At 36.1% G+C, this 24969-nt stretch overlaps 1 protein-coding gene across 1 annotated transcript in view; it reads right to left on the reverse strand.

Moving 5' to 3' along the window:
- The window catches only part of TOPBP1 (DNA topoisomerase II binding protein 1), a 65446-nt gene extending 41455 nt beyond the window's left edge, over nucleotides 1–23991 (reverse strand). Inside the window, exons 1-10 of the mRNA XM_081300774.1 lie at nucleotides 23478–23991; nucleotides 22788–22878; nucleotides 20798–20932; nucleotides 19052–19195; nucleotides 18051–18232; nucleotides 16312–16508; nucleotides 14148–14327; nucleotides 13244–13413; nucleotides 10354–10517; nucleotides 9811–10061 (exon numbers count right to left, since the gene is read on the reverse strand). Of these exons, the coding sequence (XP_081156900.1) occupies nucleotides 9811–10061; nucleotides 10354–10517; nucleotides 13244–13413; nucleotides 14148–14327; nucleotides 16312–16508; nucleotides 18051–18232; nucleotides 19052–19195; nucleotides 20798–20932; nucleotides 22788–22871 (1507 nt within the window). The 5' untranslated portion in view covers nucleotides 22872–22878; nucleotides 23478–23991. The remainder of the gene's footprint in view (nucleotides 1–9810; nucleotides 10062–10353; nucleotides 10518–13243; nucleotides 13414–14147; nucleotides 14328–16311; nucleotides 16509–18050; nucleotides 18233–19051; nucleotides 19196–20797; nucleotides 20933–22787; nucleotides 22879–23477) is intronic.
- Nucleotides 23992–24969: the final 978 nt, after the last annotated feature.

Consider the following 24969-nt stretch of genomic DNA (forward strand, 5'->3'; position numbering starts at 1 on the left):
AAGTTCAAGAGTCTAACAGACCACCATACAATAATCATGGGATACTTCAACACACCTCTCTCACCACTGGACAGATCTTCCAAACAAAAGTTAAATAAGGAAACTATAGAACTCAATAACACAATTAACAACCTAGACTTAATTGACATATATAGAATATACCACCCAACATCAAGCAGTTACACTTTCTTCTCAGCAGCACATGGATCCTTCTCAAAAATAGATCATATATTATGTCACAGGGCAACTCTTAGACAATATAAAGGAGTAGAGATAATACCATGCATCTTATCTGATCATAATGGAATGAAACTGAAAATCAACGATAAAAGAAGGAAGGAAAAATCATGCATCACTTGGAGAATGAACAATAGGTTACTGAATCATCAATGGGTTTTAGAAGACATCAAGGAGGAAATTAAAAACTTCTTAGAGTTAAATGAAAACACAGACACAACATATCGGAATCTATGGGACACATTGAAAGCAGTTCTAAGAGGAAAATTCATTGCTTGGAGTTCATTCCTTAAAAAAAGAAAAAACCAACAAATAAATGATCTCATACTTCATCTCAAAATCCTAGAAAAAGAAGAGCAAAACAACAGCAAAAGAAGTAGAAGGCAAGAAATAATTAAAATCAGAGCTGAAATTAATGAAATCGAAACAAAAGAAACAATTGAAAAAATTGACAAAACTAAAAGTTGGTTCTTTGAAAAAATAAATAAAATCAACAGACCCTTAGCCATGCTAACGAAGAGAAGAAGAGAGATAACTCAAATTACTAACATACGGGATGAAAAAGGCAATATCACAACAGACACTTCAGAAATACAGAAGATAATCAGAAATTATTTTGAATCCTTATACTCCAATAAAATAGAAGATAGTGAAGGCATAGATAAATTTCTTAAGTCATATGATCTGCCCAGATTGAGTCAGGAGGATATAGACAACCTAAACAGACCAATAACAATAGAGGAAATAGAAGAAACCATCAAAAGACTACCAACTAAGAAAAGCCCAGGACCGGATGGGTATACAGCAGAGTTTTACAAAACCTTTAAAGAGGAACTAACACCAATACTTTTCAAGCTATTTCAGGAAATAGAAAAAGAGGGAGAACTTCCAAATACATTCTACGAGGCCAACATCACCCTGATGCCTAAACCAGACAGAGACACTTCAAAGAAAGAAAACTACAGACCAATATCTCTAATGAACCTAGATGCAAAAATCCTCAATAAAATTCTGGCGAATCGAATACAAAAACACATCAAAAAAATTATACACCATGATCAAGTAGGATTCATCCCTGGGATGCAAGGCTGGTTCAATATACGGAAATCAACAAATGTTATTCACCACATCAATAGACTTAAAGATAAGAACCATATGATCATCTTGATAGATGCAGAAAAAGCATTCGACAAAGTACAGCATCCCTTTATGTTCAAAACTCTAGAAAAATTAGGGATAACAGGATCATACCTCAACATTGTAAAAGCAATCTATGATAAGCCACAGGCCAGCATCATTCTGAATGGAGAAAAATTGAAGGCATTCCCTCTAAGATCTGGTACAAGACAAGGATGCCCTCTCTCACCACTTCTGTTCAACATAGTCCTCGAAACACTGGCCAGAGCAATTAGACGAAAGAAATTAAAGGCATAAAAATAGGAAAAGAAGAACTTAAATTATCACTATTTGCAGATGACATGATTCTATACCTAGCAGACCCAAAAGGGTCTACAAAGAAACTATTAGAGCTAATAAATGAATTCAGCAAAGTGGCAGGATATAAAATCAACACGCAAAATCAAATGCATTCCTGTATATCAGCGACAAACCCTCTGAAACCGAAATGAGGACAACTACTCCATTCACAATATGCCCCCCAAAAATAAAATACTTGGGAATCAACCTAACAAAAGAGGTGAAAGACTTATACAATGAAAACTACAGAACCCTAAAGAGAGATATAGAAGAAGACCTTAGAAGATGGAAAAATATACCCTGTTCATGGATAGGCAGAACTAACATCATCAAAATGGCGATATTACCAAAAGTTCTCTATAAGTTCAATGCAATGCCAATCAAAATCCCAACAGCATTTTTTGTAGAAATAGATAAAACAATCATGAAATTCATATGGAATAATAAAAGACCCAGAATAGCAAAAACAATGCTAAGCAGGAAGTGTGAATCAGGTGGTATAGCGATACCAGACTTCAAACTATATTACAGAGCAATAGTAACAAAAACAGCATGGTACTGGTACCAAAACAGGTGGGTGGACCAATGGTACAGAATAGAGGACACAGTAACCAATCCACAAAACTACAGCTATCTTATATTTGATAAAGGGGCTAAAAGCATGCAATGGAGGAAGGATAACATCTTCAACAAATGGTGCTGGGAAAATTGGAAATCTATTTGCATCAAAATGAAACTGAATCCCTTTCTCTCGCCATGCACAAAAGTTAACTCAAAATGGATCAAGGAGCTTGATATTAAATCAGAGACACGGCGTCTGATAGAAGAAAAAGTTGGCTATGATCTACATACTGTGGGGTCGGGCTCCAAATTCCTCAATAGGACACCCATAGCGCAAGAGTTAACAACTAGAATCAACAATTGGGACTTACTCAAACTAAAAAGTTTTTTCTCAGCAAAAGAAACAATAGAGAGGTAAACAGGGAGCCTACATCCTGGGAACAAATCTACTCCATACACTTCAGATAGAGCCCTAATATCCAGAGTATACAAAGAACTCAAAAAATTAGACAATAAGATAACAAATAACCCAATCAACAAATGGGCCAAGGACCTGAACAGACACTTCTCAGAGGAGGTCATACAATCAATCAATAAGTACATGAAAAAATGCTCACCATCGCTAGCAGTCAGAGAAATGCAAATCAAAACCACCCTAAGATACCATCTCACTCCAGTAAGATTGGCAGCCATTATGAAGTCCAACAACAACAAGTGCTGGAGAGGATGCAGGGAAAAGGGTACACTTGTTCATTGTTGGTGGGACTGCAAATTGGTGCAGCCAATTTGGAAAGCAGTATGGAGATTTCTTGGAAAGCTGGGAATGGAACCACCATTTGACCCAGCTATTCCCCTTCTCGGTCTATTCCCTAAAGACCTAATAAGAGCATGCTACAGGGATACTGCTACATCGATGTTCATAGCAGCACAATTCATGATAGCAAGATTGTGGAACCAACCTAGATGCCCTTCAATAGATGAATGGATAAAAAAATGTGGCATTTATACACAAGGGAGTATTACTCTGCATTAAGAAATGACAAAATCATAGAATTTGGAGGGAAATGGATGGCATTAGAGCAGATTATGCTAAGTGAAGCTAGCCAATCCTTAAAAAACAAATGCCAAATGACTGCTTTGATATAAGGGGAGTAACCAAGGACAGGGTAGGGACGAAGAGCTTGAGAAGAAGATTAACATTAAACAGGGATGAGAGGTGGGAGGGAAAGGGAGTGAGAAGGGAAATCGCATGGAAATGGAAGGTGATCCTCAGGGTTTTACAAAATTACATATAAGAGGAAATGAGGGGTAAGAGAAGAATAATACAAGTGGAAGAAATGATTTACAGTAGAGGGGGTAGAGAGAGAAATGGGGAGGGGAGGGGAGAGGGAGGGGAGGGGGGATAGTAGAGAATCGGATAGACAGCAGAATACACCAGACACTAGAAGTGCAATATGTAAATCAATGGAAGTGTAACTGATGTGATACAGCAATCTGTATACGGGGTAATAATGGGAGTTCATAACCCACTTGAATCAAACTGTGAAATATGATATATTAAGAAGTATGTAATGTTTTGAACAACCAACAATAAAAATAAAAAAAAATAAAAATAAAAAATAAAAAAAAAGAAATTCCAATCTACCTCAAAAAAATATATAAACCATAAAAATTAAGTTCTTAAAAATTATAGGTAAAACCTAAAAAGACTCAGTAAGTTAAAAAGCATTTTGAGATTTCCATTTACTTTAGCAGTAGAAATCCTTTTTCAAATAGATCTCATCCTGAAGCCCAACAGACAATACTTGATAAGCCTATTATTGAAAAAAAGCTCTCTTAAATCAAAAGCAATTTTGCTTTAAGAATTAATTGTGCACTATCACATCATTTCAAAGGTGCTTGAGGATCTACGAAGATTTATTGTCACGAATCCTCATAAAATCAGTAAACCAGCAGCTGCCTTGCAGGAAGCTCTGAGAAGCTCATCACCTCCTCTCTACAAGGTAACTGAAAATGGTTTAACAGTCAGGCATGGTGGTGCATGCCTACAATCCCAGCAGCTCAGGAGACTGTGGCAGGAAGACAAAAATTCAAGGCAAGCCTCACCAACTTAGGGGGGCCCTAAGCAACTTAGTGAGATGAAAGGAAAGAAAGAAAGAAAGAAAAGAAAGTGAGAAGGAAGGAAGGAAGAAGGAAAGGAAAGAAAGAACGAGCGAGCTATGTATGTATTTGCAAAGGGCGATGATAAGTACACTCAGCTTTGGTTCAAGGGCAAAAGCATCACTCCTGAGAATTTGTTATCACAGGCTAGTCCTCAACTAGGTTAGGGGACAAATTTACACTTGCCTGATGGTCCAAGAAATCTCCAGCCAATAAAATTTAGAGATGTAAAGAGCTGGAAAACTCCTGAGCACTCAGGAGACCTATCCATGATCCTTTTCTAAAAGAACAAACCTTTAACTGAGGTTTGTTATTGTTACTAAAATGAGATTCACAATTAAAAAAAATCTAAAATCCATGAGAAAAATAGCCACCATGAATAAAAAACAACACAACTAACCCCCTACCTACTCAGATGTTGGAACAGGTTTAATGATTCAAGAAATAAAGAACAGGGATGGGCATATAGTTCAGTTGGTAGAGTGCTCGCCTTGCATGCACAAGGCCCTGGGTTCAATCCCCAGCACCACAAAAACAAAAACAAAAAAAAGAAATAAAGAACAAAAACAAACATGAATACAGCAGGGCATGGTGGTGCACACGTGTAATCCCAGCAGCTAAGGAGGCTGAGGCAGGAGGATTACAAGTTCAAAGCCATCCTCAGCAAAACCAAGGAGCTAAGCAACTCAGTGAGATTCTGCCTCTAAATAAAATACAAGTTAGGCTGGGAATGTGGCTCAGTGATCTGGAGTTCAATCCCAGGTACCAAAAAAAAAAAAAAAAAAGAAACAAAAACATGAATACAGAATACAAGACTATGAAAAGAGAGGCTGGGGCTGTAGCTCAGTGGTACAGCACTTGCCTCGTATGTGTGAGGCACTGGATTCGATCCTCAGCACCACCTAAAAATAAACAAAGACATTGTGTTCATCTACAACTAAAAAAATTAATTTAAAAAAAGACTATGAAAACAACTATATAGAATTGAAAATTTTATCATTAAAACTGAAAATGTGGGCTAGGATGTGGCTCACTGGTAGAGTGCTCGCATAGCAAACACGATGCCCTGGGTTTGATCCTCACACCACATAAAAATAAAATAATGATATTGCATCCAATTACAACTAAAAAATAAACGTTTTTTAAAAACTGAAAATTTAATGAGCAGTTTAAACAGATTACATAATAGCTGAACAAAGAATTGGTGACCATGAAGAAAAATCTGATGGAATTACATATAATGAACCAAAGGAAGATAAATACAGAAAATAAGGATGGTTAAGTGACCTTGCACAGAGCAAGTAAGAGAATGGAGGCGAAATGATATTCAAAAAGATAATAGACGAAAAATTTCTAGAACAAAGGAAAAAAACAAAACCCCCACTCATTCTCAGATTCAAAAACAGTAAATTACAAGTAGGAAAAATAAATGGTAAAACTCTAGACATTAAAAACAAAAGGAAGGTATTAAACTGAGGGGGAAAAAATGGAATGGCAGAGCCGGGTGCGGTGGCGCATGCCTGTAATTCCAGCGGCTTGGGAGACTGAGGCAGGAGAATCCTGAGTTCAAAGCCAGCTTCAGCAACTTAGTGAGGCACTTAGCAACTCAGCAAGACACTGTCTCTTAAAAAAAAGAAAAAAAAAAAGGCTGGGAATGTAGCTCTCCTGGGTTCAATCTTTAGTAGCAAAAAAGAAAAAAAAGAGGGAATGACAGGAATATAGACATCTGATTCATATTGCTAAAGTGTTTAAACAAAGTCAATTGTCTAGAACTACATAACTAGCAGAATTGTCTTTTAAGAACAAAGGCAAAACAAAGGCATTATCAGGTGAATAGAAACTAGTGGAATTTCTAAAGAATATTGCAAGAAGAAAGAAAATTATTTCAGAAGAGAGATGTCAGATGCAAAAATAAATGGGGAACAAAAAAATAAGCAATTAAGTGAGACCCTGTCTCTAAATAAAGCACAAAATAGGGCTGATGTGGCTCTGTGGTCCGAATGGCCCTGAGTTCAATCCCCGGTACCCCTACCCCCAAAACAGGCAGGGGAGCATAGAATATGGGGAGAATAACACAAAATGAGATGGTACAAAATAACCTAAATACATAAAAAATAATAATAAATATAAAATGAATAATTACTAACTCTTTCTGAGGTTAAGGGAAAGACTTACCAATCAATTTTACGAATAACAGACAACAGAAAAGGAAAATATATAGCCAGTTTCACACTGAATAGATAAAAACTTACATAATGAGTAAACTAACTACAGTAATGTATCAAAGATGAATACACCACATCTAGAAGAATTTAAAGTTAATTTTGTGGTATAAAATCTATGAGTATAATGTATCACATTAAAGGAGAAAAGAGATGATCATTCTGTCAAGTGCAGGGAAGAGTACTTAATAGAATTCAACACTCAGCTCAAAGACCTAAACACAAAAACTCTAATACTTGAAATGGGACATATTCTTTAAAATCCAATACTTAAAGCAATCTTCAGAAAAGTTTACACAAACATAATTAAGATCAATATTCAAAATGTCAATTTTGGTTTTGAACAACTAATAATAAAAATAAATAAATAAATGTAATTTTTGTTCTTATATACCTATTATTAAAAAATGTAATTTGAAAAGACATAAATTAAGATTGCTAAAACAATGAAAAACACAAGAAATTATAAATAAATCTCACATAGCATGTCTTGGATTTTATGAATATATTATAGTTATTGGAAGATATTGAAAAAGATAAAACTACATAGCATATCTGTGGATAAGGAGGTATTCTGTTTTTTTTAATTGTAAAGATCTCAATTCTCCAGATTACAAATTCATAATTGTAGTCTAAATACAGATCCCACTCTACAGCATATGACAGAGATGGCATTGCAACATAGTGGAGAAAAAATGAACTTCTCAATAAAAATTGTAGGAGAATTGATTGTACATCCACAGAGATTAAAAAAATAAAATTAGAACATTTCATATCAAACATCAACAATGAACTCCAGGTGGATAGATTAACGTGAAAAAGCAAAAGTTTAATAAGATTCTAAAAAATACAGCCAGGTATGTTGGGGCATGTCTGTAATCCCAGCGATTCCAGAGGCTGAGCCAAGAGGATTGCAAGTTCAAGGCCAGCATCAGCAACTTAGCAAGGTCCTAAGTAACATAGTGAGACCCTGTCTCAAAATAAAAAATAAAAATGGCTGGGGATGTGGTTCAGTGGTTAAGTGCCCCTAGGTTCAATCCCCAGTACCAAAATCAAATTAAATAAAACATATACAAGATAACTTTTGACCATGGAGTAGAGAAACTTCTTATATAAAATAGAAAAGCAAAAACCACAAATGAATACACTGAAAAACTATATATACAACTACAACTAACATTATAATCAAATAACACTAAAAAAATGCTCTACTGGGGATGGGGTTGTGGCTCAACAGTAGAGCACTCACCTAGCACGTGCGAGGCCCTGGGTTCGATCCTCAGCACGCATAGAAATAAATGAATAAACAAAGGTATTGTGCCCAACTACAATTAAAATAAATAAATAAATAAATAAAAATGCTCTACTGTATTACTAACAATAAAATGAAATTAAAACCATGACAGGATCCTACTTTACACCTACCAATTGGGCAAAAATTACAAGCATTATAATACCATACCCTGGAAGGATGTGGAACAACAGGAACCTTTTCTCACTGTTAATGACGTATAAATTAGTAAAATAGGCCAAACACTTCTGAAAACAATCTGCATTACCTAAGAAGGTTAAAGATGTATATATCCCATGAATTAACCATCTTATTTTTTGGTTCATATAAAAGAAAAATAAAACTTCAGCAATACTGATTATAATGGCAAAAAAGAGTCATGACAAAAATGTCTATCAGTGAAAAAAAGAATAAAATACTATAGGACAAGAGTATATTATTCTGTGTATATAGTATTCTATACCATAGTATATTTGTATCACTGTGTTATATTCATAACTAGATAACTTGGATTACATGATGTTGCATATTGGGTATGGGGCTCAGCATAAAAGTACATATCATTCAAACACATTAAAATAGTTATAAAATAATACAAATATTGTTTACAGATAGACACACTTAATACAAATTACAAAGAAAATGAAGAGGAGTCACAGAAGGCTTTTGGTATAGTGGTAATGTTATCTCTCTTTTTTGTACTGGGGAATTGAACCCAGAGGTGCTCTACCAATGAGATATAAAGTCCTTTTTATTTTGAGACAGGGTCCCACTAAGTTGTCTAGGCTGGCCTCAAACTTGTGATCCTCCTGCCTTAGCCTACCAAGTTGCTGGGATTACAGGTATGTGCCACTGTGCCCAACTCATGTTCTATTTTCTAAAACCAGATACATGATTATTCATTGCATTTTTCTTTATGTCTTTTTGGATACATAAAATATTTCACATGATTAAAAAAAGAAAGGGGGTTCATTAATTCTTCACTCGTAGTTTACCTTACCTCCAGATGAACAAAACTACACAGCAGTGGTGGTTCACAGTACAGCACAGCATGCATTAATTAAAGACATCAATGACCCAATAAGAGGTATTTGTTAAAGCCCATGCCAAGTCACGCATGGCAGTGCATGCCTGTAATACCAGCGGCTCAGGAGACTGAGGCAGGAGGATTCTGAGTTCAAAGGCAGTTCAGCAAAAAGTGAGGCGCTAAGCAACTCAGTGAGACCCTGTCTCTAAATATAAAATAGGGCAGGGGAGTACCCGAGTTCAATCCCCAGCGCCCCCACTACCCAAGCCCATGCCATTACTAACTCACAAACAAAGCTAGCAATGCCAGCATATGTAACACATCAAAATGGAGCCTGTTAGGGCTGGGGTTGTGACTCAGTGGTAGAGCACTTGCCTAGCGTGTGTGAGGCACTGGGTTCGATCCTCAGCACCACATAAAACTAAATCAATAAAATAAAAGTATCGTGTCCATCTATAACTAAGAAAGAAAAAAATGTAGCCAGTTAGTGAAAAGAGAAGATTAAAGGACTCATGGGACTGGGGTTGTGGTTCAGCAGTAGAGCGCTCACCTCACATGTGTGAGACCCTGGGTTCAATCCTCAGCACCACATAAAAATAAATAAGTGAAATAAAGGTATTGTGCCCAATTACAACTAAAAAATAAACATTAAAAAAAAAGAACAAAGATTCAAAGAATGATGATCTCATTTGCTCAGAAAAGTTACAAAAAAAATTTTAAGTGAATAAAAAATTTAAAAAAAACTTAAAATCTATAAAATTTGATAGAAATCATTTATGTATATATTCAGCTACTAAATATTTACTAACTGCAAGCACTAATCAAGAAGTTCTTACCTATTGAGGAGTTATTATTTACATATTGAGAAAGCAGATCTTCATCAGCTTGTTCATGCTTTTCATTAGGAGCAGAGTCTTTCTTGGAAAAGCTACTGTTGTTCTTTTTTGAAAGAGCTGTTTTGCTTTCAGGCTGATCTGAAACTGGAATTTCTACTGGCTGGTAGTTAGCATGAATATATGGTTCTTCAGGAAGCATATAACCTTTACTAAAACACTCTAGCAACCATTTTGCTCCCACTACATGCGGCCTACAAAAACAGCACATAGTTATATATTAGTTTAAGCCACGAAGACCATCATCCCATTTGCCACGTAGTTCCCATAGTTGCATGGACATGCATTTTTTTTTCCCCCTAATTTTATTTTGAGACAGAGTCTCGCTAAGTTGCCCAGGCTGGCCTGGAACTTGCAATCCTCCTGCCTCAGCTTCCTGAGTCGCTGGGATTATAGGTATGCACCACCATGCCCAGTTTCAGACATGCAATTTTAACAAAAATCATTACATAGTAGAAATTGTTTTGAATTAAAAATTGGCAAAACCTGTGGGCTGATTTATTCCAAAACTGCTTCAATTCATCATCATAATCTCCCACAATAACATGAGTTACATCTTCATTAAGTTGATTAAAACGAACTCCACCTCCACTGTTAATAAGTCTTCTCAGTTTATCTAGCTTTCTTCCACTAAAACCACAAAGATATATCTGTAAAGAAAGAAAATATTTGTTTTAATGTATTCAAGATGCTTTATTTCTTAAGAGGAAAAAACTTCTCAAAAACATCTAAATTCACAGTGTATAAATAAGACAACTTGTGTACATTTTAGGATCCATTAAAAAATGAAGTATATTATAAAACTGATTTTTAAAATAATTTCTTTATAATCCCACAGTATTATTATATTAGTGCAGAAAAATTTCTACTATTCAGATAGCTTCTTAAATTGTGAAGGTCTCACTACATGTAGGTTTTAAAGTAATTATAGAAACAATCTGTAACTGCTTGTAAATTCAGAAAATCTAGATTTAAATTCTTGTTTTCAGATGCCACTGATTATAGACTTGTGGAAAGTTCCTTAAGCTGTTTTGTCAGTTTACTTACATAAAAGTTGAGGTCCTCCCTCCCCACATAGAATTGATTAAACAAAAAATAAGTGTCAAAGAGCAGAATATAATGCTTTGAGGATACTATGTATGCGATAATTGATTCTAATTTATTTTTAGGATATTCATATATTTAAGCCTATTTAATCAATATAAAAATCTTTTCTACCTCTATTTTATAAGAGATGTCTTTCTTAATTTAAAATTTTAAGGGATTGAAGTCAGGAGCATTTTACCACTGAGCTATAACCCCAGATTTTTAATTTTGTGACAGGGTCTCACTAAGTTGCTGAAGCTGGTCTTGAATTTGCAATTCTCCTGCCTAAGCCTCCTGGGTTGCTGAGATTATTGGTGTGTGCCAGCAAGCCTGGATAAAATATCTTAAGAAATTAAAAATGACAAATCTATTCCTAACTGTGTTTATATACAAACTAAATCAGCTGCATTACAAGAATCTATTTTAACAAAAATCAAGAAATATATACTTCCTATGTGTAAATCATATCTAACTTAGTATAACACAGGCTAAAAGAATACCTAAAAAACTTTCTGTTCACCAATAAGCTGGTAAGTTTTTTTTTTTAATGTAAAAATTTCTGTTTAATAAAATATGCCATGAAGAAAAAGAAAAGACACATTCCCAAATGAGAAATAATATTTGTTACATAAATAGCCAACAAAGGACCTTATCAAGGATATATGAATATTAATCACACTTTCAAGTTAATAAAATAAAAACAACCAATACCACAGAAAAATGGTCAATAGACATTATCAAACATTTCAGAAAGAAAGGAAAACAGTGATACAGACATAATAAAATACTAAGTCTCACAAGTAATACAAGAATCCAAACTAAGCTTAATGTCATCTTATACACAAATTATAAACAAAAATTAGGAGGCCTGGCCCTGTCATATGATGTTGAGGTTTCTTCTTTCATACTACTATAACTACAACCATTTTGAAAAAAAAAAATTAACATTTTATAAAGCTGAACACTGTGACTTAGCAGTTTCTTGTTCTTTGCAGTGCCCATAATAAGCTGGTAAGTTTTAAAAGTATAGAAGGGTAAGGTAATTTGCCCAATTTCCCTTCTTAACAATAAAATATGGTAAATTTTTGCCACTCTGTGAGAAATAACACAGAGCCAAGTCATTCTACAAATAGAAATACATTAAGTAAGCATTCAGATCAAGAAAATCTGAAAAAGTAAAACATGATATAATGCTTCCCTCAAGGAACTTACAAGATAGTTATTCATATACTAAAACATTAAATAACCTAAGAAGTACTAAACAAAGTAGTGGCTTTAATGATCCATGTATGTGACTCTGAACAAGAATTTTAAGACTCTAAGTATTAAGCTCAACATAATATACACCTTAAGAGTTACTTATGAGAATTAAGTGAGAGTATAAACAGCATATTAACATATATAAAATGATTAGCAGTATTAATACACTGTAAACACTTAACAAATGAGTTACAAATGAAAAGTAAATAGTTCAGATAAAGCCTCAAAATACAGTAAACACAAAGATAAATGTAACTGGAAGGGTTCAGAGACGAAAAATGAAATAAACTTCAAAAAGTGAAATGAGGGTAATTAAAAAAGAAAAAGAAAAAAAAAGTGAAATGAGGGTTGGGATTGTAACTCAGTGGTAGAGCACTTGCCTAGCATGTGTAAGGCACTGGGTTCAATTCTTAGCATAGCATATAAATAAATAAAGGTCCATTCACAACTAAAAATAGATTTAAAAAAGAAAATAGTGAAATGAACTTCAAAGGATAAAGAACGAAGGTACAGGGCTGGGGATATGGCTCAGCTGGTAGAGTGCTTGCCTCGCATGTACAAGGCCTGAGTTCAATCCCCAGAACCACAAAAAACAAAAACAAAAGCAAAAAGGTACATCCCAGACAAGGGGATGAGGGGATGTTCACAACCAAGGAATGGGCATGGCAAGTGTATCTTCTGAGTTTACTAGACCATTTATACAGATAAAGAGCAAGCCCAACTATGAGGGATCTTCAAAGTTGAGCTAGAGCCAGGCACAGTGATGCATGCCTATAATCCCTGAAAATTCAGGAGGCTGAGGCAGGAGGATCACAAGTTCAAGACCAGCTTCACCCACTTACAGAGGCCCTAAGCAACTTAGCGAGACCCTGTCTCAAAAAATAAAATGAGCTGGGAATGTGGCTCAGTGGTTAAGTGCCCTGGTTTTAATCCCTGGTACCAAAAACAAAACAAAACAAAAAATCAAAGTCAGGCTAGGGAGTGCAGAAGTATGTTATCACTTTGCATTTATTACATACTAAAGACGTACCCGGCAACCATCTAATAAATCTTCAGGTGCTTGAAATGCACTGACATCCAGATTTTCTAGACTGTCAAGCGAAGACTCCAATTTGCTATTAAGAACTGAACTGCATATTGATTCATTTATGCAACTTCCATTTATGTTTGAAATATGGCTAACATCTGAAAGAGTACGACCTACATATTAAAAAACAACAACAACAAGAAAAGATAAGTTCCTGGAGATAAAATAATTGATTAAATATTTTCTTATAAACTATTTTTTCCTATAATCAAAGGATTATTAACAATTCCTAAAGAATCAGGTTTTTACTGAAATCTTGTGTCAAAATATGAAAAGAAAAAAATGAAATTAAGTCTCCTACTTTATTTAAATGAAAAAATATTTAAATATGTGTTCATAATCATGGTTTCTTTCCCATGAAAATGTGAACCTGCTGGCCTTAAGGTCCAAACAGCTTACATCTGAAAAAACTTTATAACAATATTTTGCCAACATGGAGCTTACAAAATAAGAGTTGTTTTAAGGTTTAGATAGATAGATAAATAATCTATAACAATCACAGTAAAAAAAAAAATTTAATTATCTTATTTTAAGTCTCCATCCATTGTGTTCTTAATGTTTTTGCATTATATTAGAATACGGAAGAAAGCAATCATTCATTCTAAAAAGAAATAGGAGTGGTTCTGAACTCATTTTTTTATATAATTTGGCTATTTTATTATACCATTTTTGCCTAGGTGCATAGGGGAAAATATAAAAATTTCCTACCATATTTCAGGGATCCTATTAACCAATCTTTGTTGGGGACTGAACCCAGGTCTCCTGCATACTACATAAGCAACCTACCACTGACCAACATCCCCAGCATGACATATCAATTCACACATGGAAAAATGATCAGACTTACTATCAATTGTATGGACTTGGCCAGTGGGAGTTGAAGTGTCAGGCATACTCTTTGTTTCTGGTCTAGGTTCCATCTTGTATATAGATTCGTCCTGACAAAAACCTTTCTCAATGCTGTCAAAAAACCATTGTGTGGTGACACAATGTACATTCCATCTCTTGGCACATTCATATTTCTGACCTGTTGTGTAGGGAAATGCAAACCATTAAAATCCGTTTTTGCAGAAATTTTCGAATTATAATAGGTAATTCAAAAATGTACCTGAAACAAAATTAAGGGTTACCAGTAATTACTCTTACTTTTCAGTATGCCAATAATGTGTTAAAAAGCAATATTTCAGCTGGGCACTGTGGTGCATGCCTGTAATCCCAGCAACTCAGGAGGCTGAAGGAGGAGGATCATGAATTCAAAGCCAGCCTCAGCAACTTAGCAAGGCACTTAGCAACTCAGCAAGACCCTGTCTCTAAATAGGTCTGGGGTTGTGGCTCAATGGTCCAAGGTGCCCTGGAGTTCAATCCCTGGTACTCCGCCCCCCAAAAGGGCAGTATTTTAGGTTATTACCTAAACATATTCTTTAGGTGTTACATAAATAGAAGTGTTACATGAAGGACTTTATCTTTTAAACAAATTGCATGAAAACAATTATAACTGTGGGGCAAATGATAATACTAAATTGTTTGCATAGAGACTCCCTCAATTTCTTTTTTTTTTTTTTTGTAGTTGTAGATGGACATAATACCTTTATTTTATTTAGTTATCTTTATGTGGTGCTGAGGATCGAACCCAGGGTCTCACATGTGCTAGGCAAGCACTCTACCATTGAGCTACAACTCCAGCTCCAGACTCCCTCAATTTTCTTCAACCAGTTTCTTAATCTATAAAATGGGAATACTAAGAATTACTATGTGGCTTTTTAAACAAGAATGTATCAGACAACTGGGAAAATTACAAATGTATGCGAATTAATAAATACCAACTTTGAATTGAATAGACTATTCCAGTACTGACAGGATTTTACTTAAAGTCAAGGAGAAGCAGATACATGTTACGTATATACCTTTTTATTACCTTAAAAAACTTTAACACGATATATTTTAAAACAGCATCCCAGAAAAACTAAGGTCAATACCTAACATTAGAGTCACCACATGAACTTCCTTCTAATTCATGAGGAGGCAGCAGCATCAACTCTCCTCACAAGCGCTCCACAGCTGCCATACCCAAAGTTCTGAAAACTACCAATTAATCTTAATGCTTTTTCTCAAATTTTTTTCCTATCTATTTAGTCTAAACAGAGTACAAATATAAAGAGATAAAGCTGAGTACAGTGGTGTACACCTGTAATTCCAGCCATCTCAACAGACTGATGCAGGAAGAGCACACGTTTGAGGTTAGCCTGGGCAACTTAGTGAGATTCTCAAAATAAAAAATAAAAACAGGCTGGGGATGTAGCTCAGTGGCAGATCACTCCTGGGTTAAATCCCTTGTGCCACAAAAAAATAAACAAACAAAAAACACATTAACAAAACTCTTCTCCATTCATTTGTACATATTTTTAAAGTACTAGTAAAAAATGTTCTCCAGAATAGATTGGGGGGAGGTAGGAGGGTAAGAGGGTTAAAAAAAATTCTCCAGGATAAATATAAAGGTTACAGAATATAAAATTTAATGTAAGTTTAAAAATTTCTTCCTATAAGTAATTAAGTAATGTTTTTTATTCTTTAAACTGCCTCATCATCTGCAAGATATATCTTTTTTTTTTTCCCAATACTGGGACTTGAACCCACAGGCACTCTGCCACTAAGCTACATTCTCAGATTTTTGTTTATTTTTTATTTTGAGATGGCGTCTTGCCATTTGAACTTGAGATCCTCCTGTCTTAGTCTCCCGAGCAGCCAGAAATATAGGTGTACATTACCATACTCAGCCACCAGGTATTTAAGATACCTGGGGCTGTACCTCAATGGCAAAGCACTTGCCTAGCACAAGTGAGGCACTAGGTTCGATCCTCAGCACCACATAAAAATAAATTTAAAAAAATAAATAAAAGTATGAGGGGGAGCAAACTAGATCAATGACATCAGAAGCAAAGCCTGTTCTAAAAGATTGTAAAACATGAGATATTAGAGAAAATTGTGAATTTGTCCATTTATAAAAGTTTTACCTTTCGGTTCTTGCACAATGAGGTGTGTACACTCATTCATTTTCAACTGTCCCATGTATTGGCCTCCATGCTTAATGGTGAGTTGCTGGACTGTCCTCCTGTCTAAGCCACACAAGCCTGTCACACAGATTATGCAACCAAGAAAAATAGGGCACTTGAAATCTTCCATGTTCACATCAGTATATCTAGTTATTTTTCTGGAGAAATTAAATGGTAAAAAGTAATAAAAATGAATATATTAAATATACCAGGTAGTTTTACATTTACTAGGAGCACAACGACAAACAGAAATATCACCTTTCCTCATTTTAGAATTTATAATCATTTTAAGAAAGGGAGAACTGACAAATACTTTAGAATTATACTAACTGCTCATCTAGCTCCATACATATTGCTAATAAAAAGTGATGTTTTTAGCTACTGTCTGTATAAGAGAAAAATATGTATTTCAGTACTCTTAAACCCTTGCTAGTCAAAGTGGTACATTTTCCAAAATTAAATGCCAAAAACACTACTTAAAAACCCTAAAGTTTGGATGGGGATATAGCTCAGCTGGTTGAGTGCTTGCCTCACATGCACAAGGCTCTGGGTTCAATCCCCAGCACCATACACACATACAAAAAAAGCCATGTATGAAGATGTGAGGAAAAAAAAAAATAGTGTTACCTTAGATTAGGTAGAGAGAAGTGATGGGAGGGGAGGGGAAGGGAGGGGAGGGGGGATAGGAAAGATAGAATGAAATAGACATTATTATTACCGTGTGTATATATGTGAATGCATGACCAATATGATTCTGCAAACTGTACACTCAGAAAAATGAGAAATTATATCCCATCTGATTCAAATGAATGATATATCAAAGTCATTGTACTGTCATGTATAACTAATTAAAACAAATTTAAAAATTAAAAAAAAAAAAGCCAAAACAAACCTAAAGTTATTTGGCTGCCTATGATAAAATGGACTTTTAAATTCTATTATTCAATATAAGTAAAACAATTATTTTTGGCAGAATAGCAACAAAAACATCATTATTATTCTGTTGTCATGCCAGGCAGATGGACTGGGAATGCAGGAACTGACATGGAGACATATTTAGATGTGTTGGATGATGTTGAAAACAATCCCAGAAAAATGCCAATATAATTCTGTGGTGCCTGGGCTTACAGTTGTTAATTTAATTTCAGGAAAAACTTGCATGCTTCCTGAAACTGGCTCTAAGCTCCCCAAGGGAAGGGACACATCCTGCTCCCGAAGTCTAATGTCTCACGCAGGCCAGATGTGCAAAGGATCAATTTACCTTTACTGAGTGATCACACCTTCTGATGGCTTACATATACCTCCTTTAGGAGGGACTAAAACTACCTAAATATTTCATTTATTCTCAGTCTTAACATATGGGCACAGTAATGAAGGAAAATGCAACAAAAAAGCTACAAAGTTACCAAACTGATTTTCTCAGTTTAGAAATATTTGCTGCGGAAAACAACTTTAGTATCAAAGCATTTACATTCTACTAGTGTTAAACCCACAGCCCATTTTACTCAACTTATACCCTGATAACAATCCCCTGTAGATTCTCCTAGTTTCCACTGGAGAAAAGAGTAATGACCCCATTTCCCTGCATAACAAATCTAAAGAGGATGCCATAAAGCTTCTCTTTAAAAATACAGAGTACCCCAAAATAATTGAATGCATCAGTTTTTCAAAATCTTGAAAATACATAGTGCTTGTCTTACTTCTCTTGTGACTTTTCCCAAAGTGTTTTTATCCAAGAAGGAAGCAAAATAGGTTTCTTCAGATTTGCAGCAACTAAATATTTTTTGCTACCAACTTCTCCTGCAATAAGGTGAGTTACTGATATATTAAGGTCTCTGTATACTCGTCCACCCATCATTTGTACATACTTATGAACTTCATCCTGCAGCCCCAAAAGAAAATATGTTAATATAAGAGCAAATATTAGCTCTTCCATTTTTATACAATATACCATAAATACCTTTGTTATCGATAACCTGAATACATAAGTGTTTCTTACTTTATAAAGTCAAATAATTAACTTACATTTAGAAGATGAATACAAATTATAAATTTAAAATAACCATTTTCACTAGGTGTGGTAATGTACACCTATACTTCTAGCTACTTGGGAGGCCAAGGCAAGATCACAAGTTCAAGGCCAGTCTCAGCAACTCGGCGAGACCCTGTCTCAGAAAAGGTTAATGGTAGAGCACCCCTGGGTTCAACGCCTAGTACAAAAACAATAAAATTCTATTTCCGTGAACAGTCACACACTGTATGATGATGTTTTGGTCAACAACAGACACATATTCAATAGTGTGGGCTTATAAGATTGTACTGCCTCATGACATTATAGCCATTAAGTTTGTATAAGTATTCCCAATGATATAATTACCTAAGGACACATTTAGGACTATATTCCCACTGTTAAGCAACAAATGATTGTATTTACTCTTTTCAACTCCATGAATTTATTAAACTATATTGCTCCTATAATAAACATTACATTCTACATGCTTATACACATCATTTTAAAAGTCTAAATTATATCCATGTAAAAAATATTTTACACAGTTCTTAGAATCCTGCCTTAAAGATTATCCATCTATGATGAAAAAATATTAAGTAAACATTAGTTTCCTTAGTAAAGAAATTCACTAAGGAAAAAAATGAGATTTATTTTAGTTGCTACAAATCTGTGAACATTATGGACACCTACCCTTTTTTCTTTATCCAGGCTTGTACAAGATACAGTTACATCAGACATTACCATATTATAAACAGGATGTTCAGCTCTTGGGACACATCGCTGGTGATGCATGCAAAATATGACTACTTGAGGACCAACAATTCTGCAGCCAAGCTATAAAAAAAGAGAAGGTTTTGTGAGCTGAGAAGGAAAAGACCACCCATCTTACAAAATTACATTTGGTAATATTTACCAATTATTTACAAAAGTTGATGACTATTGCAGAAAAACCACCAAATTTTAGAAAAAAATCATGACCATTATATAATTTCTGAGACACACTATACATTAAGTAAATAGGCAGATATAAAACCCAAATAAACAATACAAGTCAAAAGAAAAAGCCTCCAGGAGACCTTCACTCAAAACTGCTATCAAAATTCTAATCTCTGAAATATAATCTTAATACAATAATCTTATAACAACTAGGAAACATCTACATATGCTTTTCAAATGAAGCACTAAGCCAATGAAGCAATTTCAGAGTGTAAGAGCCTATAATAATCCTAAGAAATCCACTATCACAAAAAATGAACAACACTAGGCAATTTCTACATTGGGTTTTATATACTTTGTACCTCAACATCCTTTCAAGGAAGAACCACAAAGATTTACAATTTAAAAAAAAAAAAACAAACTTCATTTTTCAAAGATATTGAGTTCATAGAGTTGACAAGTCTTGCTCAACAACATACTCAAGTCACATTAAAAAAGCCTACTGTTGCCAAAGTCATCACTGCATGACTGATTTAAAAATCTACAGAAAAAGCATTAGCACTATCTTTTTTCTTTGGGTACTAGAGATTGAACCCAGAGGTGCTTAACCATTGAGCCACATCCCCAGCCCTTTTTAAAATAATTTTTTTGAGAAGATCTCGTTAAGTTGCTCAGAGCCTTGCCAAGTTGACAAAGCTGGCTTTGAATTTATGATCCTCCTGCCTTAGCCTCCTGAGTTGCTAAAATTAGGTGTGCGCCATGGCACCTGGCTGATGTTACTAATTTCTACCTGATGAATAGTGTTTTTTCCAAAGGAGACTAACAGCAACAGTGCTCTGGGCGAGATGTGCACTGACCTTCCATAAATGGTACAGATACTGCATCGACCTACTCTTCTATGTTTTCTTCTTCAAACAAAAATCATATCGTTGTAATCTGGATGAAATCACAGCCAGTTTAATTTTATTTCAATGCTTGTCTCTTGTCCAGACACCAAAAGGTAATGAGTCAGTAGACTTTAGAATAACAACGAAAAAAAATAAGATGGCTCATTGGTATGTTAGCAGTAGTAATACCCAAAATGCTCCCTTCTAAGATAATTTATCAAACTCAGTACAGAGTAGAGGTACTAAAATTCTATGTGCACGAGCGCACAGAAAAGACAGGAAGTTACCACACATTCTATTGGGATCTTTTCCTACTCTACTATTTTCCCCTAAATGTTTTGCAACCTAAATTTTTAGCACAATAAGCTCTATCACTAAAATTCTTCATTACTTTAGATTTGCTTATACTAACTGAAGCTATATTCCCCTTAAAAACAAAAACTACATACAATAAAAGCCTACAATAACAAAATTAGCCTTTAAAAAACATTATTCTGGTCTCCCAAACCAAAATAATACCAATGTATTTATGATTTGCATAATACTTCATAATCAGTAAAGAATTTATGAAGCAAAAACAAACCAAAACCATCTACCATATAAGTCAGCAAACCTTTTTAAGGTGATCGAAAACAGCACCACTAAAAGGGTCACAAATATAAAGTGATCTGTCATTCTCCTTTATCTTCAATGCCTCTTCTTCTGTAATAATCTGAAGATATTCTTCTGATTGGAATTCTTTTATAGACTAAAAGAAAAAAGTAAAAAAGAATAAACCCCAAGTCAGCCCCCTGTATTTAAGTCCTACCAAGTCTTTGAAATCCACCTCAAACTACCTTTTCTTTATAGACAGCAACTATCATCTCTCACCTAGACCACTGCAGAAGCCTCCCAAGTGGTTTTTCTCTCCTTCCTTCAGTATAAATCTACTCTGCACACAGCAATTAGTAATCTTTTAAAAAAAACAAATTAGATCATATTATGTTCTGCTCAAAACCCTCTAATAACTTCCCATCATACTCAGGATAAAATCCTCGTTCCTTACCACAGCCTACAGGACCACCTGATCCTGCCCTAGTCTATCTCCCCACACTCATCTCCTACCTCCAATCTCCCTGGCTTGCTCTTGGCACACCCACTTCCTTGCTAAGCTAAAAAAGGCAAAGCATGACCCCATTTAGACTTAGCTTATACCTGCAGCAGAGAATATTCTTCTGCCAGGTCTTCACCTGACATGATTCCTCACTTCAGTCAGGTCTGCTTAAACGCCACCTCCTTAGAGATGCCTTTCCTAATCATACTTTTTCTTTTTGATGCTGAGTATTGAACCCAGAACCTTGCACATGTTAGGCAAAAACACTCTACCCATTGAGTTACATTCCCAGCCTCCTGATCATACTTTTTAAAATATCCTTCCTCCATCCCTTTAGTCTATTTTATGAAGAAAAATAACATTGATATTTTATGAATGCATGTATTTCTTGTCTTGCTTTTAAGAAAGTAAGTTTCATGACGTATCTTGTTGCCACCATATTCTGAGCTCTCTTTCCCATTTTCATTTCCTTCTCCTCCCCAAAATATCCTCTAGAACTCCTTAACCTGTTTTGCTTTTCTTCTCTTCCCATATCAATCAATATTTTATAATATATTATGTAGTTTTCTCATTTATCATCTGATTCATATTTATTTCCTGCTGCTAGAATGTAAGCTCTGAGAGAGGAGAAATCTTTCCTTGCTCTTGACCACTGATGTATTCCAACTCCTAGATCAGATCATAGACACTTGATAAATATTTGCTGAATCAATGTACTTTATGGAAAACCCTGGTACAACTGCCTATCAAACTTTAATGTGTACTGAGGGATGTTGTTTAAAATGTGAATTCTAATTTCAAGTCCTGGTTGGGGGCCCCTATTTTTTGCAGTATGGGGAATTGGACCCAGGACCTCACACATGCTAGGTAAGTAGTCTTAACTATATCCATATCCAAGCTGTATCCATAACTCTTTTTGGTTTTTAATTTTGAGATTTTAATTTTAATTATGGGATGGCACTAAGTTGCCTAGGCTAGCCTTGAACTTGTGATCCTGCTGACTCAGCCTCTAAAGTGGCTGGGATTATAGGTGTGCATTACCACATCCATTTTATGATTCTACATTTCTAAAGAGTCCTAGGCCAATGCCAATGCTGCTAGGATCTGTGAGCAGCAAGGCTCTGTACCATCGTATTTTATACAGTGCACAAAGAAACATACTTTTAACAACCAAAACTACTGAAGTGTGAACAGTATAGGACTCAATTTTTTTTCAACACGCAAGAGACCGCTCTGATTAGTAGACAAAAGAAATCTTATTAACTTTTAAGAACTTCAGGTTAGCCATATGAAACCAAAATGTCATAATATATTTCAAGCTCACCAAAATGCACAGATAATACTTACATCGATTCAAAATTACACAGCAATGATTTGTCTATAGTAGCACAGACTGTAGCAAAACTATGCAGAAATTATTTCTAAGACATAAAGCCTAACAGATCAAAAATACTTAAAAACAAGCAAATGAATTCACAGCATCAGACAAATTTTTTTCAACTATTCTTACCTCAAGAGCTTTAAAAAAACATTCGGAATTTTCTGAAGACTTTAAAAACTTCACAAAAAACGGTTCTTTGTCATTTCTGGACATTTTTGAACTGTCAAAATAAAGGAACCATTAACAAGAACAAAAATGCATTGTGTAGAAGTTAAAATGTTCAACGCACCTATTTTTTTTTTTCTGTGCAGACAAGAATGCCTAAGGATAGACATTCAGGCCTTGCTCATGAATTCGTCCATGATGTTTGCAAGAAACCCTGGAATGTGGGCGAAGTCAAGGAAAAAGATGACACACTAATCTTGCAAATCCGAGAAGGAAATTAATGTCCCTGAACTGAATACAGTCAGGGCCAGCGGACATTCAAATGCACTTGGCTTAAGGATACACAGATCGCATCTGTGGCTGCTGATACCCACGGCCCGCGAGGTTTGTTCACCCCTAAGTAAATAGATTTTTAAATATAAACCTGGCAGCCAGCTGACAGGTCGTGCCTCCCAAAAGGTTGGATGCTCCTGCTCCCCAGCTCCCAGACAAAGGCCTTGCTGGAACACCGTAGCCTCGTTCTTTCTGGCGTCAAAGGCCCACCCGCGGGTCCCAGGGCCGGTTACAAGGGCGGGAAACCACGGTCCCCCACGAAGGCCCCAGGAGAGGTCGCGACCCCCGGCTGCGGCAGGGAGGAGCTGGGTCCTCACTCACCTTGATGGAGCCTGGGGGTCTTCGGGAAGTGAGTTGGGGGGCGCGCAGCCCGCAGGACAGCGGCTGGGGTCGGGCGCCAGCCCGGCGCACAGCCCCCACCGCCACCGGGCGGCGCCCCCAGGCCCAAGCAAAGGCTGGAGAACCCGGAAATTGCAGAGACTAGGAACCGACTTTCGCGCCAACCGCGCGGACGCGCTACCTCTTCCGGCGGAAGTGACGCCATCGGCGTCTGGACCGGAGGGCGGGATCTGCGAGGTGGGAGTAGGCGGTCCACAGATCCAGCGGCTCGCGGGAAGGTTGGGCCTGTTTCGCGTTTTATTAAGGCTTAGAGGGGCGACCTGGCTCCTGGGCTGGAGTCGCAGGCCAGGAAAGGTCCTGCACGTTCAAAATAATCCAGGGTGGGGCTGGAGATGTGGCTTAAGCGGTATTGCGCTCGCCTGGCATGGGGGTTCGATCCTCAGCACCACATACAAACAAAGATGTTGTGTCCGCCGAGAACTAAAAAATAAATATTAAAAATTCTCTCTCTCTCTCTCTCTCTCTCTCTCAAATAAATAAATAAATAAAATAATAATCCAGGGGCAGAGGGAGTTACTCTTCCTGGTGCAGGCAGTGTAGCAGAAACCCTATATTAACCAAAACGTGTTTGGTGTGATTTGATAATTCAATTTACCAAAGCAAGTCGTCCCATCTCCACTTTAGAGAGGTACGAAAGCGAGGCCTAAGAGAAGTTGAGTGCCAATCCTTTTTATTATTACTATTATTTATTATTTTGAGACAGGGTGTCACTAAGTTGCCCAGGCTGGCCTTGAATTTGCAAATCTGTGTCAGCCTCCACAGGGTCTGGGATCCCAGGTGTAAGCCATGGTGCCTGGCTCTGCTAATCTGCTTTCAACCCCTTCCTAGAAAGACCTGTCAGTTGCCTCCTATCTGTTCAAGATCAAACAGCTAGTAAATGGTAGAATTAAGTTTGCATCCAGGGCTTCCAGACTCCACCGCCTGGGTGGTGGGCTGGGGATGGGGCTCAAGTGGTAGCGCCCTCGCCTGGCATGTGTGAGGCACTGGGTTTGATTCTCAGCACCACGTAAAAATAAAAGATATTGGGTCCACCTGAAAATACATACATATATATATATATATATATATATATGTATATGTATATGTATATATACACATACATACATATATATGATATATATTATATATGTGGATTATATATAATATATGTTATATATATATATATATATATAGAGAGAGAGAGAGAGAGAGAGAGAGAGAGATTATATATATATGAATCTTATCACTGGCTATCACAGCCAGCAGTTCTGAAGGAAAGAAAGTCAACGGGATGTCCTGAATGCCTGGGCTAATGCCTAGGGATCTGCTGGTTTCTGCCTCTTGACCCATTCAGTGGATATCCCCATTCTCTTTATCTGCATCTGCCTGTGTATTGGGGGATTTGGGGATGGAACCTAATGTTCATATGGCAAAG

Source organism: Spermophilus citellus (genome assembly GCF_964194105.1).
Source record: "Spermophilus citellus genome assembly, chromosome: 7".
NCBI classification, from domain to species: domain Eukaryota; kingdom Metazoa; phylum Chordata; class Mammalia; order Rodentia; family Sciuridae; genus Spermophilus; species Spermophilus citellus.